Below are 15472 nucleotides of genomic sequence, written 5' to 3' on the forward strand. Positions count from 1 at the left end.
GAAGATGCTAAGGTGCCATCTGGGCTCGTTCAAAGCTCTGAAAAACATCTGGAAACCTGTTTGCTATCCCAGAGCGTGCTAGCCAGAAGGTAAGGGACACGTTCAATCTGCTTGGTGAATTTAGTTATCTATAGAGGGGCTCCTTTGGGGATGACCCCCAAGGGGTCCTCCTCAAGGGTTACATAGTGCCCGTGGGGCCGCTAGTGGGCAGCTGAAGCCATTAGGAGTCCTGGATGTGGAACAGGCATCTGTGGAACAGTTGCTAGTTCAATGGCTCTCCTCTTCTGCCTTCTCCATACCCCAGTTCTATGTATAAATTCCTTCAGTGAAATCTGATACCAGTTACCTCAAGTGCATTCTGTGGCCTTAGAGAACCAAGGTTGCAACAGCCTCCATCACCCAGATCTCCCTCACTCGGGGCTCCCTCACAGCCTCCCTCACTCAGAGCTCCTTCGCCACTTGGATATTCTGAGTTTTCCTTCCTCTGAGGACTCATGGGATAACAGCCTCCAGCTGTTCTTAATGTCAGGCCTGGAGAGGGTGGAGAGACCTCAGCCATCAGAGGGCGCAGGACTCTCCTTCAGGAACTGACCTTGTGGTTTCCTCTCACCTTGTGCTTCCAGGTAGAGTGGGGGGTTAATGGTGTGATGATTAGTTGGCTGAGGGGAGCAGGGAGTTTTTGTGGGGGAGGCGGAGGTCACTGGCATCTTCAGAGGTGGGATGGTGGCATCCTGAGCAAATTCCTTTCTTCCAGGATTTTCCCAAAGATCTTGGCCACCTCCAGGGCACAGCCCCAGTGGATGGTGAGCCCATAGCCTCCGTGGCCATAGTTGTGGATGACCTGGGAGAGGCAAGAGAGAAGGTCCCTAGAAGATTCAGGAGCTTCCTGAAGTATCCTAGGTAAGCCTGGTGGTACCAGAGCTCCTCTTGGTACCATCCCTGGTGGGATATGGGAACCCCTGGAAGGGTAGTCAGGGGGAGTGTTTGGGGAGTTGGAGGTCAACACCCTAGACTCCTCTTCTGTTTAGGAGGCAGACCTGCTTTAAGCACTCAACACAGAAAAAGTAGAATCACCTGGAACTTGAGGTCTGAGATTCCCCCCACCACATCAAATTATTTGAAGTTCCCTAAATCACTTTCCTTGTTCCCATCCTGCTCCACACAGGATGTTAATAGGTAGACTCTTCTACCCACCAAAGAAAAGAAGGGGCGCTGTATGGATGGACCCTGGAGAGAGGCAAGACGCCAGGGGTCTTTTTCAAAGCTAAAACCATCAGCAGGGAGTTCAACTCTATCTGTGACTCTCCCCCCAACCCCACTGCTATACAGACACACACACGCATACACACACACACACACACACACATATGACCTCTCTACAGACAGACACACAACACTCTATGGACACATGACACATACACAAAACTTCTCTATACACCCCACCTCCAAAGGATCAGAATGAAGGAGGATGGGTGACCTAGATTCCTTCAGCCCAGGACAACCCTTGCCTTTTCAATAAGGCCAATTCCTAGCCCATGAGAGAGGACATGAGAGGGGAACCCAGAGAGATGATGGAGCAGCCACAACGTGGACATCTGGGAAATGGCTCTGGACTCAGATTCAAACCACATCCCAGCCTTGCCCCTCACCACTGGTCTGATGTAGGCAAGTTGACTTCCACTTCTGGGAACCCCAGTTTGCTCATCTGAAGCATGGGGTGAACAGTCCCTGTCCCAAAGAGCTGTAGGGGAGATTCAGTTAGGTCATTCTTGTCGTGGACACAAAGTAGATGCTCAATAAAGTCCCCTTTTCCTTCTATTCGACCACAGGCTCTAGCAAATTGAGGCACTGCCCTCTATGTAAACTTGAGCAGGCCCTTTACCATCACTGAGCCTCAGTTTCCCCATTTATAGAGGAGGGGATATTAGCCACCACTGCCCCCACCTGAGGTCAGCATGACTGTTCCCCTCAAAATGCCAGAGACTTCTTAGGAGTTGAGGGATGGCATTGCTTTCCTTGCCAGGAGAGCATACCTCTGTGTTTGAAGATCCAACATGAAGCTGTTCTCTTTCTAGTCGAACCTGGGGGCGTACTGGCCGGAAGCCAGTGCATTCACTAACAATTTTTGCATCCTGGAAAGAAAATTGTTGGTAATTCATCTCTGGATTTTTTTTTTCTGATGCCATTTTTAGGTGATAGAGAGTTAACTTTTGGAACTTCATTACCATCACCGCCACCACCACTATCATAGTCACTTTTGTTAATTACCACTAAGATCATCACCACCTTTATTGGCCACCAACATCATTACTATCCTACTACCATCTCACCACCAGTTCTATCAACTATCCCATCTTTATCAGTCACCGTCCCCACCAACCACCACCATAATATCGCCTCATCACTACCATTATCACCACTCTCAGCGTTTTCATCACCCTCAACAACACCAACCACTACTTCCATCCTTGTCTTCATGACCATCACTATTGTTATCACCACTAGCAGGCAATTGTGAAAACTGAGATTTCTGCAACAAATACATCTGCTCCTTGTGAAGACAGACTAAGGTTTTTAAGGGATGTCACCTCAAGAGAGAGCAACTCTTAGCCATGACCAGATAGGTTTCATCAACCCACAGCAGGACTTCCCTGTACATTGTCAAATTCGGGTATAATCCAGAGTCCCTTGTTGGAATTATTTTGTCCAGTTATCCCAGTCATGATATCTTCCCATCTTCAAGTGTCCTTATGATCATCAAACTGCTAGGATCCTGGTCTAGGGCACTGATATCTCTCCCCACCTTACCTTCAGTGTGGGCTCCAGTCTGCAGCAGCCTTCCCAAATGGTGTTGTGGTCCTGGATATTGTTTGTCTCACTCCAGTTCCCCAGCTGGAAGATGCCTCCAAGAGTCACTGCCTGGATCCTTGATAAAAGTGGGCAGGGTCAAGGATGAAGGAAAACGAAATCTTTGAGATAACGGGGGGGAGGGTCATTGCCATGCTCACCCTTACCACCATGTTTGCCTAAATCAACTTCAACATTATCATCCCACAGGTATCAAAAACAGATTTATGGTTACCAAAGGGAAACATAGCGGGGAGTGATAATCAAGAGCTTGGGATGAACACACACACACTACTATATATAAGATAGATAACTAACAAGGACCTACTGTGTAGCACAGGGATGTATAACCTATTGTGTAGCAACAGTTTATTGCAGACTACTCAATAGTCTGCAATAATCTATATAAGAAAAGAATCTAAAAAAGAATGAACATATGTATATGTATAGATGAATCACTTTGCTATATACCTGAAACTAACACAATATTGTAAATCAACTATACTCCAAAAAAATTAAAATATTAAATAAACTTAAAAGAACATTATAATCTCTGCTAATAATACCATCAAAAAGAATAAAATACCTAGGAATAAACCTACGTAAGGAGGTAAAAGACCTGTATTCAGAAAACTATAAGACACTGATGAAAGAAATCAAAAATGACACAAACAGATGGAGAGATATACCATGTTCCTGGATTGCAAGAATCAATATTGTGAAATGACTATACTACCCAAAGCAATCTACAGATTCAGTGCAATCCCTATCAAATTACCAATGGCATTTTTTACAGAACTAGAACAAAAAATCTTAAAATTTGTATGGAGACACAAAAGACCCCGAATTGCCAAAGCAATCTTGAGGGAAAATAATGGAGCTGGAGGAATCAGACTCCCTGACTTCAGACTATACTACAAAGCTACAGTAATCAAGACAATATGGTACTGGCACAAAAACAGAAGTATAGATCAATGGAGCAGGATAGAAAACCCTGAGATAAAGCCATGCACCTATGGTCAACTAAGCTCTGACAAAGTAGGCAAGGATATACAGTGGAGGAAAGACAGTCTCTTCAATAAGTGGTGCTGGGAAAACTGGACAGCTACATGTAAAAGAATGAAATTAGAACACTCCCTAACACCATACACAAAAATAAACTCAAAATAGATTAAACACCTAAATGTAAGACTGGACACTATAAAACTCAGAGGAAAACATAGGAAGAACACTCTTTGACATAAATCACAGCAAGATCTTTTTTGACCCACCTGCTAGAATAATGGAAATAGAAACAAAAATAAACAAATGGGACCTCATGAAACTTAAAAGCTTTTGCTTTTAAGCAAAAGCAAACTATAAACGGCAAAGGAAAGTATAAACAAGACAAAAAGACAACCCTCAGAATGGGAGAAAATATTTGCAAACAAATCAACGGACAAAGGATTAATCTCCAAAATATATAAACAGCTCATGCAGCTCAATATTAAAAAAACAAACAACCCAATCAGAAAATGGGCAGAAGACCTAAGTAGACATTTCTCCAAAGAAGACATACAGATGGCCAAGAGGCACATGAAAAGCTGCTCAACATCACTAATTATTAGAGAAATGCAAATCAAAACTACAATGAGGTATCACCTCACACTGGTTAGAATGGGCATCATCAGAAAATGTACAAACAACAAATGCTGGAGAGGGTGTGGAGAAAAGGGAACCCTCTTGACTGTTGGTTGGAATGTAAATTGATACAGCCACTATGGAGAACAGTATGGAGGTTCCTTAAAAAACTAAACATAGAATTACCATATGACCCAGCAATCCCACTACTGGGCATATACCCAGAGAAAACCATAATTCAAAAAGACACATGCACCCCAATGTTCATTGCAGCACTATTTACAATAGCCAGGTCATGGAAGCAACCTAAATGCCCATCGACAGACGAATGGATAAAGAAGATGTGTCACATATATACAATGGAATATTACTCAGCCATAAAAAGGAACAAAATTGGGTCATTTGTAGAGACGTGGATGGACCTAGAGACTGTCATACAGAGTGAAGTAAGTCAGAAAGAGAAAAACAAATATCATATATTAACGCATACATGTGAAATATAGAAAAATGCTACAGATGAACTGGTTTGCAAGGCAGAAATAGAGACACAGATATAGAGAACAAATGTACGGACACCAAAGGGGGAAAGCATGGGTGGTGGTGGGGGGGATGAACTGGGAGATTGGGATTGACATATATACACTAATATGTATAAAATAGATAACTAAGAAGAATCTGCTGTATAAAAAAAATAAAATTCAAAAAAATAATCACTGCAATTGCCATTGTCATTACCATCAAACACCACCACCTCCACCATCACCATTAACATCACTATCATCATTGTTGTCCCTTCTAATGTACAGCATAGTAATGATAGTTAACAATACTGTATTATGTACTTGAAAGTTGCTAAGAGAGTAGATCTTTAATGTTCTCACCACACCCACAAAAAAACTATAGTTATGTGGTTGATGGATGCGTTAACTAACCTTATTGTGATAATCATTTCACAATATATACATATATCAAATCATCGTGTTGTACATTTTAAATGTACACAATGTTATATGTCAATTATATCTCAATAAATATGGGAAAAACATTGTCATCTCCATCAACAACATCATCTTCACTACTGCCTTCTTTGCTACCATTAATATATCACCATCAATCCCATTCACCATTTCCACCACCACCATTAGCATTGCCATTGATACCATCATCTCCGCCACACCACTAACATCGCCATTGAGGCAGTCAGCACAGTCACAACATTAACATGGCCTTTGAGACTGTCATCTCTGCCATATTATTAAAAGTCATCATTGATAAGTGTCATCTTCATCAGCACCAACTGCCACCCCCAACTCCCGCTCACCACCACCATCAACACTGATCTCCTCTTCTGTAACAATACTATCTCCACTACCACCATTCCTCTATCCACATTATTATCATCATCAACCCCATCACCACCACCATTATTGCTGTTCACAACACTGCTGGTGTCACTGCCATCACATCCACTACCTTTGTCTCCAGCATCCCCACTACTGTCATCCCAGATTATGTTCAAGATAGAAGCCAGGAGCCCAGGGGAATTCCCTGGTGGTCCAGTGGTTAGGACTCTGCACTTTCACTACCGAGGGGCTGGGTTCGATCCCTGGTCGGGGATCGCACAAGCCGCGCGATGTGGCAGTTAAGGCTGAGTCCTGCCTTCCCAGAGGTTTAACGGCTCAACCTCACTTAAAAGCATTGGAGGAAAAAACCTGAAAAGACTTAAGAAAGAGCCCTGGAGCAGGCAGCAGGGGCATAAAAAGAGCAGGAAGGTGCCCCCTCTTCTGACCTACAATATCAGATTTTTACCCTGGGATGATGTATGGGGACTTATAGATGCCTCTCTCTGGGTCATGGGTGAGAATGAAGTGCTTCATCCATGGGGCATCCACCTGTTGATTGAAGACAGAGAAGTCTCATCAGAAGAGTTAAATCAGTGGGCTCCCATCGCCTGCTCCCCTCTATGACCAGATGTTCTGACAACAGCGGCAAAGTCATTCCGTAGCCCTCAATGACCCCTCTGTCCCAAGTCTGCACCAGACTGCTTGCTTTTGTAGGAAGAGCTGCCCTGATCGAGAGCTACCCCAGTCCCTGAAGCATCACACATTCTCATCCACAGAAAAGCCCAACACGTGTAAATGCACGTATACATTAGCCCACCTCGGGAACACACATACCTATGAATACACTCCAGTACTCACATGGGCACACACACCCACAAATAGGCATGCCTCAGGCACATGCACACATACACAGAGCTGGTGTGGAACAATGTTTACACACCTGGGCTCTTAAACCAGGTTACCTGTTCTAATCCCAGTTCCATCACTTACTGTGATGTGAACTTGTGCAAGTTACTTAATTCCTCCGTGCCTCAGTTTCCCCATCTGTAAGATGGCGATGGTGATGTGATAGTACCCATCTCAAAGGGTTGCAGCAAGGATCAAATTAATTAACACAGTGAAGTACTTGGGTCTGTGTCTGGCACTTAGTAGGCATTCCATAACTGTTTGCTCTTTTTAATATGGCAGGCATATGCAGCTTCCACATATGGACAAACACACACACACACACACACACACACACACACACACACACACACGCTTTACTATTAAGAAGAACCTCACCCAAGAAAGAGTATGTTTGGGAGGGTCGTGTTGGTTCTTCTTGTTTCTTTAACATGCAAATTCCCTGAACACTGGGGGGTTCCTCTAACAGATGTCCCCCGATTCAGCCTCTATCCTTGGAGATGAAATAAAGAGGCAGAAACAATCTGACAACAAAAGCTCATCCCTCACCTTCAGACTCACCTTAATGATCTGCCCCCGGCCTGGCTGCAGCAGGGGATCTGGTTGCAAAGCCCCAGCCCATACCCCAGTGCAGTTGATAATCACATCAGCGCCTCCTCTTGCCACCTGGTAGCAACCAACAGGGCAGGTGGGATGGGAGGGGATGAGGACCTTAGTATCCCTTGCATCCTCCCAGCCTGCAACTCTCTGCTCCCTGTGGAACAGCCAGGAGGGGACTCAGTGAGGAACCCATGGACCTGCCTCCAAATTCCGCTCTGCCATTTACCTACTGTGTGACCTCAGAAATGTCCCATCACCTCCTCAAGTTTCAGATCAGATTCCTTAGCTATAAAATGGGGCTGGTAACATCTGTTCATAGTGTGCTGTGAGGCTCCAGTATGACTCTGCCTATAAAAGTGTTTGGAAAAGAATACTACGGAAGGGGGAAACCTAGAAGAAGTCAGAAAGGACACAGAGATAGTCTTCTCCCTCCTTCTGACTCCTTTCTGTTTCATTCTCTTGTCTTCTGCTCTGCCAAGACATCTGAGGAAGGCACATTGGAAGCCCCAGCTCCGTGCATTGTATGGGAAGCTCCACAGCCCAAGGATGTAGCAACGTGGGCACCCAAACTCCCAGCCCAGCCCCAGTGACTCCCCTCACAGGTCAGTCCTGGGTCACACTGCTATTTTTCATGAGCCAGTGTTTGCCACACTGGGCTGTGAGCCCCTTGGGATTGAGAACTGTGTCTAAGTCAAGTATGTATTCCAAGTGCCCCTCACGGCTTGACCTAGAGCAGATGCTCGTACACGTTAGTGGCTGCAAGTACAAGAGTCTTCCATGTGCCAAGCACTGCTCTGGGTACTGAGATTGAGTGAGGTCATACAGCAAAGCTCCTGGTATATAGCCAGTACCTGCTGATGGTAGCTGCTACTGTCATTATTAATGATGGTGGTGTCACTCTGGAGGTAAGTCAGTGGAGGGCCTTGACTTTGTAGGAACATCATCCCAGATGTTGGTAAGAAGCAACCAAGCATCCGGAACTTGGGTGTGTGGTACAGCTGATATTGAGAAGAGGCAGCCAGCTCTCTGGCCCTAATACTCACTGAGGCTCAGATATAGATATAGCCCCTAATGGCCACCATGATCCCACTGTCCCTTTGCTTGTGACACCAACATCAAGGCAGAATGCCTGAGTCCTTCTGGGATTAAAAATAGACCTAGAATCTGGGACAGACCTCAAAGGGATGCTAGGAGCCTGAGAAGGGGCCCCCCAACCCTGCAACAGGAAGCAAAGGCCTCCCCTCTTCTCCTCTCTCCCACATCCAGCCCCTTCCAGCCCAGCAGCTCACCTCCTCAAAAGACTCCACCTTCCTTAGGAGGAATTTCACTCCTCTCTCAGTTAACCTGGGGTGATCAAACACATAAAAAAAATCCAGTATTCAGTTCTCTGTCCCATCCCTCCAAGAGGATGGCATGGGGGACATTTCCCAAAGAACCTCTTGTGGATGTTAGTCCCACAGGATGCTTCTTGAGAATATGGCTGTGTAGTCCAGTTCATGAGCACCTTGACGGACTAGTGGTCCACGAAATGTCCCTTGGGAAACCTGAGATGGTCCAAGCCCCATGCTGGGCAGATGGAGATGGGAGAAGGGCCTTGCTGAAAGTCGTACAGTGAGTCTATGATGGGATTAGGACTCAAACCCAGGCCTCTTACTACCACCACCCTGCTTTGTATTATCAAAGGGAATGAGATGCAGGGTGGAGGAGAGGCAGGGTTGGGCCAAAGGCGAATTACTTCTTTATCTGAAGCAGAGCATGAGGAAGGAGGTGGGCTGGGGACACCCACCCCTCCCTAAATTTCACAGAGAAAAAAATGTATGTCACTGTTAGAAATATAGTAGAAACATTAAAAGAATAGGAAGTAAACCACATGCAAGTTAAAGCATAATATCAGGGTTATTTTATCCACATGGTTTCCTCAAGATAGAAAATCTGGGAGCATTCTTTCCTGGAAGGGGCTGGATAAGAGTCATAAGTGTCCCAAGGTTAGGAGACATAACCATGTTTTAATACAATGGTTTCCAAACCTGGCTGATAATTACAATCACTCAGGGAACTTCTTACAATACAAATTTCTGAGCCCCACTCCAGAGAATCTGATTCAGTGGATATAAAGTGAGGTCCTGAAATCTATATTTTTAAAAACCTCCCCAAGTCATTTGATAAAAGCCACCATCCAGGGGCTTCCCTGGTGGCGCAGTGGTTGAGAGTCCGCCTGCCGATGCAGGGGACATGGGTTCGTGCCCCGGTCCGGGAAGATCCCACATGCCGCGGAGCGGCTGGGCCCGTGAGCCATGGCCGCTGAGCCTGTGCGTCCGGAGCCTGTGCTCCACAACGGGAGAGGCCACAACAGTGAGAGGCCCGCGTACCACACACAAAAAAATAAATTAAAAATAAATAAATAAATAAATAAATGTTAAAAAAAAAAAAAGCCACCATCCATTCCAGTTTTTTTTAAATCTTAATAAAATAATAATATATAGGAAATATATGGAATCTTCCTTAATATGAATGTATGTGAATATGAATACAAATTGTATCTCTCAAGCTAATGTTTGCCAATTTAGAACACTACAAGATTCCTATCAACATAAGGAACAAGACAGGGACATCCTCTATCATCTGTATTAGTTAGTGTTATTCTAGAGGTACAGCAATTAGACAAGAAAAAAAAAATGAGGTATAAAAATAAAAACCGACTTCCCTGGTGGTGCAGTGGTTAAGAATCCTCCTGCCAATGCAGGGGACACGGGTTCGAGCCCTGGTCTGGGAAGATCCCACATGCTGCAGAACAACTAAGCCCATGTGCCACAACTACTGAGCCTGCACTCTAGAGCCCGTGAGCCACAACTGCTGAGCCTGCATGCCACAGCTACTGAAGCCTACATGCCTAGAGCCCGTGCTCTGCAACAAGAGAAGCCGCTACAATGAGAAGCCTGTGCACCGCAATGAAGAGTAGTCCCTGCTCACCGCAGCTAGAGAAAGCCCGCGCGCAGCAAGGAAGACCCAATGCAGCCAATAAATAAATTAATTGATAAAAATTTTTTTAATTAAAAAAAAAACAACTTATGTTTTGTAGATGATGTAAATATATCTGGAAAACTTAAGAGAATCTATTTAAAGCTATTACACAGCCATCACAGATTTTAGTAAGGCTGATAATAAATACTGTATCACATGTAAGAAGCTTTCCAGGTGGCTCCAACAAGGTGTGGAAGCCACTGTCTTAGTGCACAGAGGTGGTCAGGAACAAGGATAGCTCCCACCAAACCTAAAGGTTTTCATCAACATTTGGGGTTGGTCAATACAAAGACAAATCCCATGAACAATCATCCACTACAGCCCTGGTCCCTGAGAGGTGCTTTCCTCAAAGTGTAGCTGAAAATCTCACCTTTCCGTCAGCCACTGCAGATACTTCCTTCCCTCCAGAATCAGGCTTGTGTTGAACCAGCCATAGCTAGAGTCACAGTAGGCAAAAGGTGAGAATAAAGGATCAGAATCACAGCTATATTTGAAAGCTATCATATGGAGGTGGAAGCTGTCACATTCTTTGGGCCCCCAAAGGGTGGAGCAAGGACCACTGGGTGACATTCAAGGAGGAAGTGGTTTTCAGCTCAAAGCAAGGGAATATTTTGTATCAGACAAAGCCATTCCTGACATTGGGGTGTGCAAGTGGAGATTAATGTGCATCTGTAGAGAGGGTTTAGACATGGGGTGAGGTGAAGAGAGGACCAGAGAGGCATCAGGCTATAGCGAAAAGAATAGAGGGGTTTGGACTGGGTTGGAATCCCATTCTGGTCACTTGACCTGGGGAAGGGACTTGGCCTCTCTGAAGCTCAGTTTCCTCATCTACAAAATAGGATAGTGTTATGGAACTTCTGGGCTTGAGATCTATGATTCCGTATCCCCTACCTCCCTAGTCTAAGGTGCAGTTTGGGTGGGTGGGCTCTCTGAAAGAGCTGGACAGAGCACTGGGAGACCAGAGTATGGGGCTCTAGACCAGGGATGGAACAGGAAATTTGGTGCCTCCATGTTTTGGACAAGTCTATCTGAACTGTGGGGCCTCAGCTCCTTCACCCATGGCAGTAACCTTACCTGTACTCGGGAAACATGTCCAGCTCTCTCGGAGTCAGCTTCCGAAATCCCAGAACTACATCCTTCCAGTAAGGGTCCTTTAGAAGAAGAGAAGGCGGCACAGGGATGGATGAACATCAATAAGAATGATAATAACAAAAACTTATATAATGTTTTCTGTGTGTAAGTTGCTGTTCCAAGCATTTTACTCATACCAATCCAATAATCTTTACAACAACTCATTGAGGTAGATACTATTTTTAGTTCCATTTTGCAGATGGGCCCATTGAGGCTCAGAGAGGTTAAGTAACTTGTCTAAGGTCACACAGCTAATAAGTGGTGGAGCTGAGATTCGAACCCACACAGTTTGGCTTCAGAGTCCATGTTCTTAACCATGATGCTATATGAAGGGTAAGAATAAGGCTGAGTGGGCTTCCCTGGTGGCGCAGTGGTTGAGAGTCTGCCTGCCGATGCAGGGGACACGGGTTCGTGCCCCAGTCCGGGAAGATCCCACATGCCGTGGAGTGGCTGGGCCCGTGAGCCATGGCCGCTGAGCCTGCGCGTCCAGAGCCTGCGAGTCCGGAACCTGTGCTCCGCAACGGGAGAGGCCACAACAGTGAGAGGCCCGCGTACCGCAAAAAAAAAAAAAAAAAAAAAAAAAGAATAAGGCTGAGGATGAGTGATAGGGTAAGGGGCATAAACAGAGGAGAAAAAAAGGGGCAACAGTGAAGGTCATCAAAGAATGAGAGTGGGAAGTAGCAGAGTCAGACAACCTGGGGGGAGATTTTGGCCTCACCACTGACCACTTTGAATTCTCTGAGACTCAGTTTTCTTATCTGTATAATGGAGTTAATAATCACTCTTGGAAGGTAACAGATAATGAAAGTAATACCTTAGCACAGTGCTAGACATTGAATAAACATTCAATGGGAGAACTGGCATGGGATTCTGGGCACCCAGCCAGACCACCCCCTCCAAACAACCTGAGAACATCCCCCATGGCTTTGCCTTTCATTCGAGCTGGGTTCAAATTCGATCTTTGCCACTTAAAGCTTTGTGAGTTCAAGTAAGTTACCCCAATTCTCGGAGCCTCTAGTTTCTCATCTGCAAAAGGAGGACAATGATAGCACTTACTTCCTGGTTATGATGAAAATTTAATGAGCCATTAGTTATAAAGTGGTTAGGACAGGGCCTGGCACATAGTAAGTACTTTAGAAGTCTGTGCCAGGGTGAGTGTTTTAGTCCATCTTGATGGGAAGTCCTGGAACCTCCAGGGGAGCAGGAAACCTTTTGGCTTCAGCGTCAAGTGCCTCCCACTCCAGGATGTGTCTGTATTTCACCCATACCACTCAAGAAGGGCTAGTTTCCCTGATTCATCAGAAGATTCTTTGGTCTCTGCCAATTTAATAACAAAGTTGAAAATGAAAATGATTTTGAAAGCAAAAATAGAAATTAAAGTAAACCTGTTTTGAACACAGGAGTCTTTGCCTAAGAGGCTCAAAGTACCACCCCCCACCCCCACCCGCTGCCACACTCTGGTCTCTGATCAAGGCTCTGCCCTATGGTTTATGGTCAGGGACTTCTCACTCACCGGAACGGCTTCACGGAAGAGGTTGTAGCCTGAGATTGGGGCCAGGCCCATGTCTGCAGCGTTGGGAGAACCGATGTGGCTCAGGAGATAGTTGAAGGTCTGCTGGTTCCAGTGCCTAGAAGGATCCCCCAGATCTCAGTCACCTAATGAAAGCTCCAAGGGTTGGCTTGCATGGGGCTGTGGTCAGGTTGGTGGGATGTGTCCAAATCCAGAAATCCCACGTTTACTCTGCAGTGCCCCAAATGCTACAGGTCTTCCCCCTCCCCAAACTTTCTACTATTTTCCCATTAATAGGATAGAGGAGAGGGGTAACAAAGGATGCTCCATCAACATAGAGAACAGTCTTGTGGTTGCCAAGGGGGAGGGGGTTGGTTGGGGGAGGGATGGAGTGAAAGGCTGGGGGATGGCAGATGTAAGCTATTGTATACGGAATGGATAAACAGCAAGGTCCTACTGTATAGCACAGAGAACTATATTCAATATCCTGTGATAAACCATAATGGAAAAGAATATAAAAAAAGAATGTATATATATATATATATATATATGTATAACTGAATCACTTCGCTGTACAGCAGCAATTAACACAACATTGTAAATCAACTATACTTCAAATTAAAAAAAAAAAAGGATGCTCCATCATAACTATTTGGAGCCTACCTCTGGCTTGGGATCACGTAGCTGCGAGTTTAAATGAAAGCTTTGACTGCTTGGGGGACTGTGAGCCCCGTGGTTCAGGCTCACTCTGGGCACCCCCCACTGTGAATGCCAGTGGCAGGCATCACTTACTGCTTCTGAACACTTTCTCTCCCCGCCGGGCACACAGCTCAACAACATTTCCTAGACTGCCTTGCAGATAGGTGTGACCATGTGGCTGCGTTCTTGCCAACTGACCCTAACGTCTCCTTCCAGGTGGTCCTCATGCTGTGCTCCTTCTACAGGCACTGGCCCATGGGAACATCAGAAGCCACAAGGAGGATGGCAGAGCCATGAGATGGAAGGAGCCTGGGCCCCTGAATTGCCACCTACTGATCAGGAATACTGGTTTTGGAATTTATGGGCATGAGAATGAAACTTGTGTTTGAGCCGTTACTCATTTGAGGGTTCCTTTGTTGAAGCAGCTGGTGGTTTCTAAACTGACACAGTGACCTCTGCCACTTTGCTAAACTTGAACGTCCATCCACCCACTTAGAGGCGTTCCTGATGGACAGATGCATTGAGCATCCACAGCCACCCGGTTTAGGTGAGGGATGGAGACAAAGCCTCCATCTGTCTGGCACACATGGCTTCTTAGCCTTTCGGCCACGATCAAGTATAGCATCTGTCTGGCCCACAGCAGGGACGATATTTATGCGTATTGTCTTTATAGTATGTCAGGCCAGAGCCTCCACAAAGGGTTGTAATTGGTGACCGGAACCCTGAGAGGGAACATCCTCTCTGCAGACTCAGCCCCTCTGGCCCCAGGCCACCCTCTGGGACCCTCACTCACGCCTCCTGTGGGTTGCTGGGCTCGGAGAGGTAGGGCTGCCAGAGGCCGGCAGCCACATCAGTGTTGGTGAGCGGAGTGAAGCGTTCTGCGTAGACCTTCACATCCAGCGACTGCAGGACGGAGTGGTAGCACTCATGGATGCAGAGGGCGGTGGACAGCCCGATGACGCCCGCTCCGATCACTACCACACGCATCGTGCCAGCCTGCGGGAAGTCAGGGTTGAGGCATGCCACCACCACCATCGCTGCCATCCACTGACGGCTTAGAAGATGCCAGACACCGCCCAGCCCTTTTTATACTCGATTCCCTCAGTGGCCCTTACACACGGGAAAACTGAGGCACAGAGAGGCAAAGCAACTTGCCTAAGTTCACACAGCCAGTAAGTGATGCAGCTTTCTCTGGGGACTCTCCTCGAATACCCTGTCCCCAGGCTGGGAAAAAAAAAAGGGCCCAGCAGAGTGCCTGGCCAGCTGTAGTCTGGTTAGTCTAATGGTTAGGACAATGGGCTTCAAATCTCAGATCTCAACTCTGCTCCCTGCTGGCCATGACTTTGGCCAAGATGCTTCTCAAACCTCAAATTCTTTTTCTGGAAAATGAGAAAAATAACTCATGCCCCGGAGAGTAGATGGGAGTTTTCCACAAGATGGCAAATGTAAAAAGCTTAACACAGTGTCTAGTGCAGAAGAAGTGACTTCCTGACATTTGCGGAGCACCTACTGTGTGCCAGCCCCTGCACTAAGCGCTTCCCAAGTGTCATTTCATCTAAGTGTCCCACATTCTTAGAAAGTAGGGGTTGGTGTTATTGGCCCCATTCTACAGATGAGGAAACGAAGGCTCAGAGAGGTGGAGTAACTTACCTGAAGTCACACAGCCAGTAAATGGTGCTGCCAGGATTTAATTTTAATTCAAGTAAACTTGATACACACTGCACACCTAGTGTGTGCTAAGCTGGCAGCTAGTGGATGCAGCTGTGAGCAAGTCAGATGCAATGTCTGGCCTCAG

At 46.0% G+C, this 15472-nt stretch overlaps 1 protein-coding gene across 1 annotated transcript; it reads right to left on the reverse strand.

Moving 5' to 3' along the window:
- Window positions 1-709: 709 nt before the first annotated feature.
- On the reverse strand, window positions 710-14667 carry DAO (D-amino acid oxidase; the record flags this gene model as incomplete). The annotated part of the gene is made up of 10 exons (XM_079717537.1): window positions 14471-14667; window positions 12982-13096; window positions 11412-11488; window positions 10708-10773; window positions 8606-8660; window positions 7278-7382; window positions 6277-6359; window positions 2809-2926; window positions 2034-2132; window positions 710-841 (listed from the first exon to the last, which is right to left on the reverse strand). Exons 1-10 carry the CDS (start codon window positions 14662-14664, stop codon window positions 710-712), a joined length of 1044 nt encoding a protein of 347 aa, XP_079573663.1. The 5' UTR covers window positions 14665-14667.
- Window positions 14668-15472: the final 805 nt, after the last annotated feature.

This window comes from Hyperoodon ampullatus, assembly GCF_949752795.1.
Source record: "Hyperoodon ampullatus genome assembly, chromosome: 13".
NCBI lineage: Eukaryota > Metazoa > Chordata > Mammalia > Artiodactyla > Ziphiidae > Hyperoodon > Hyperoodon ampullatus.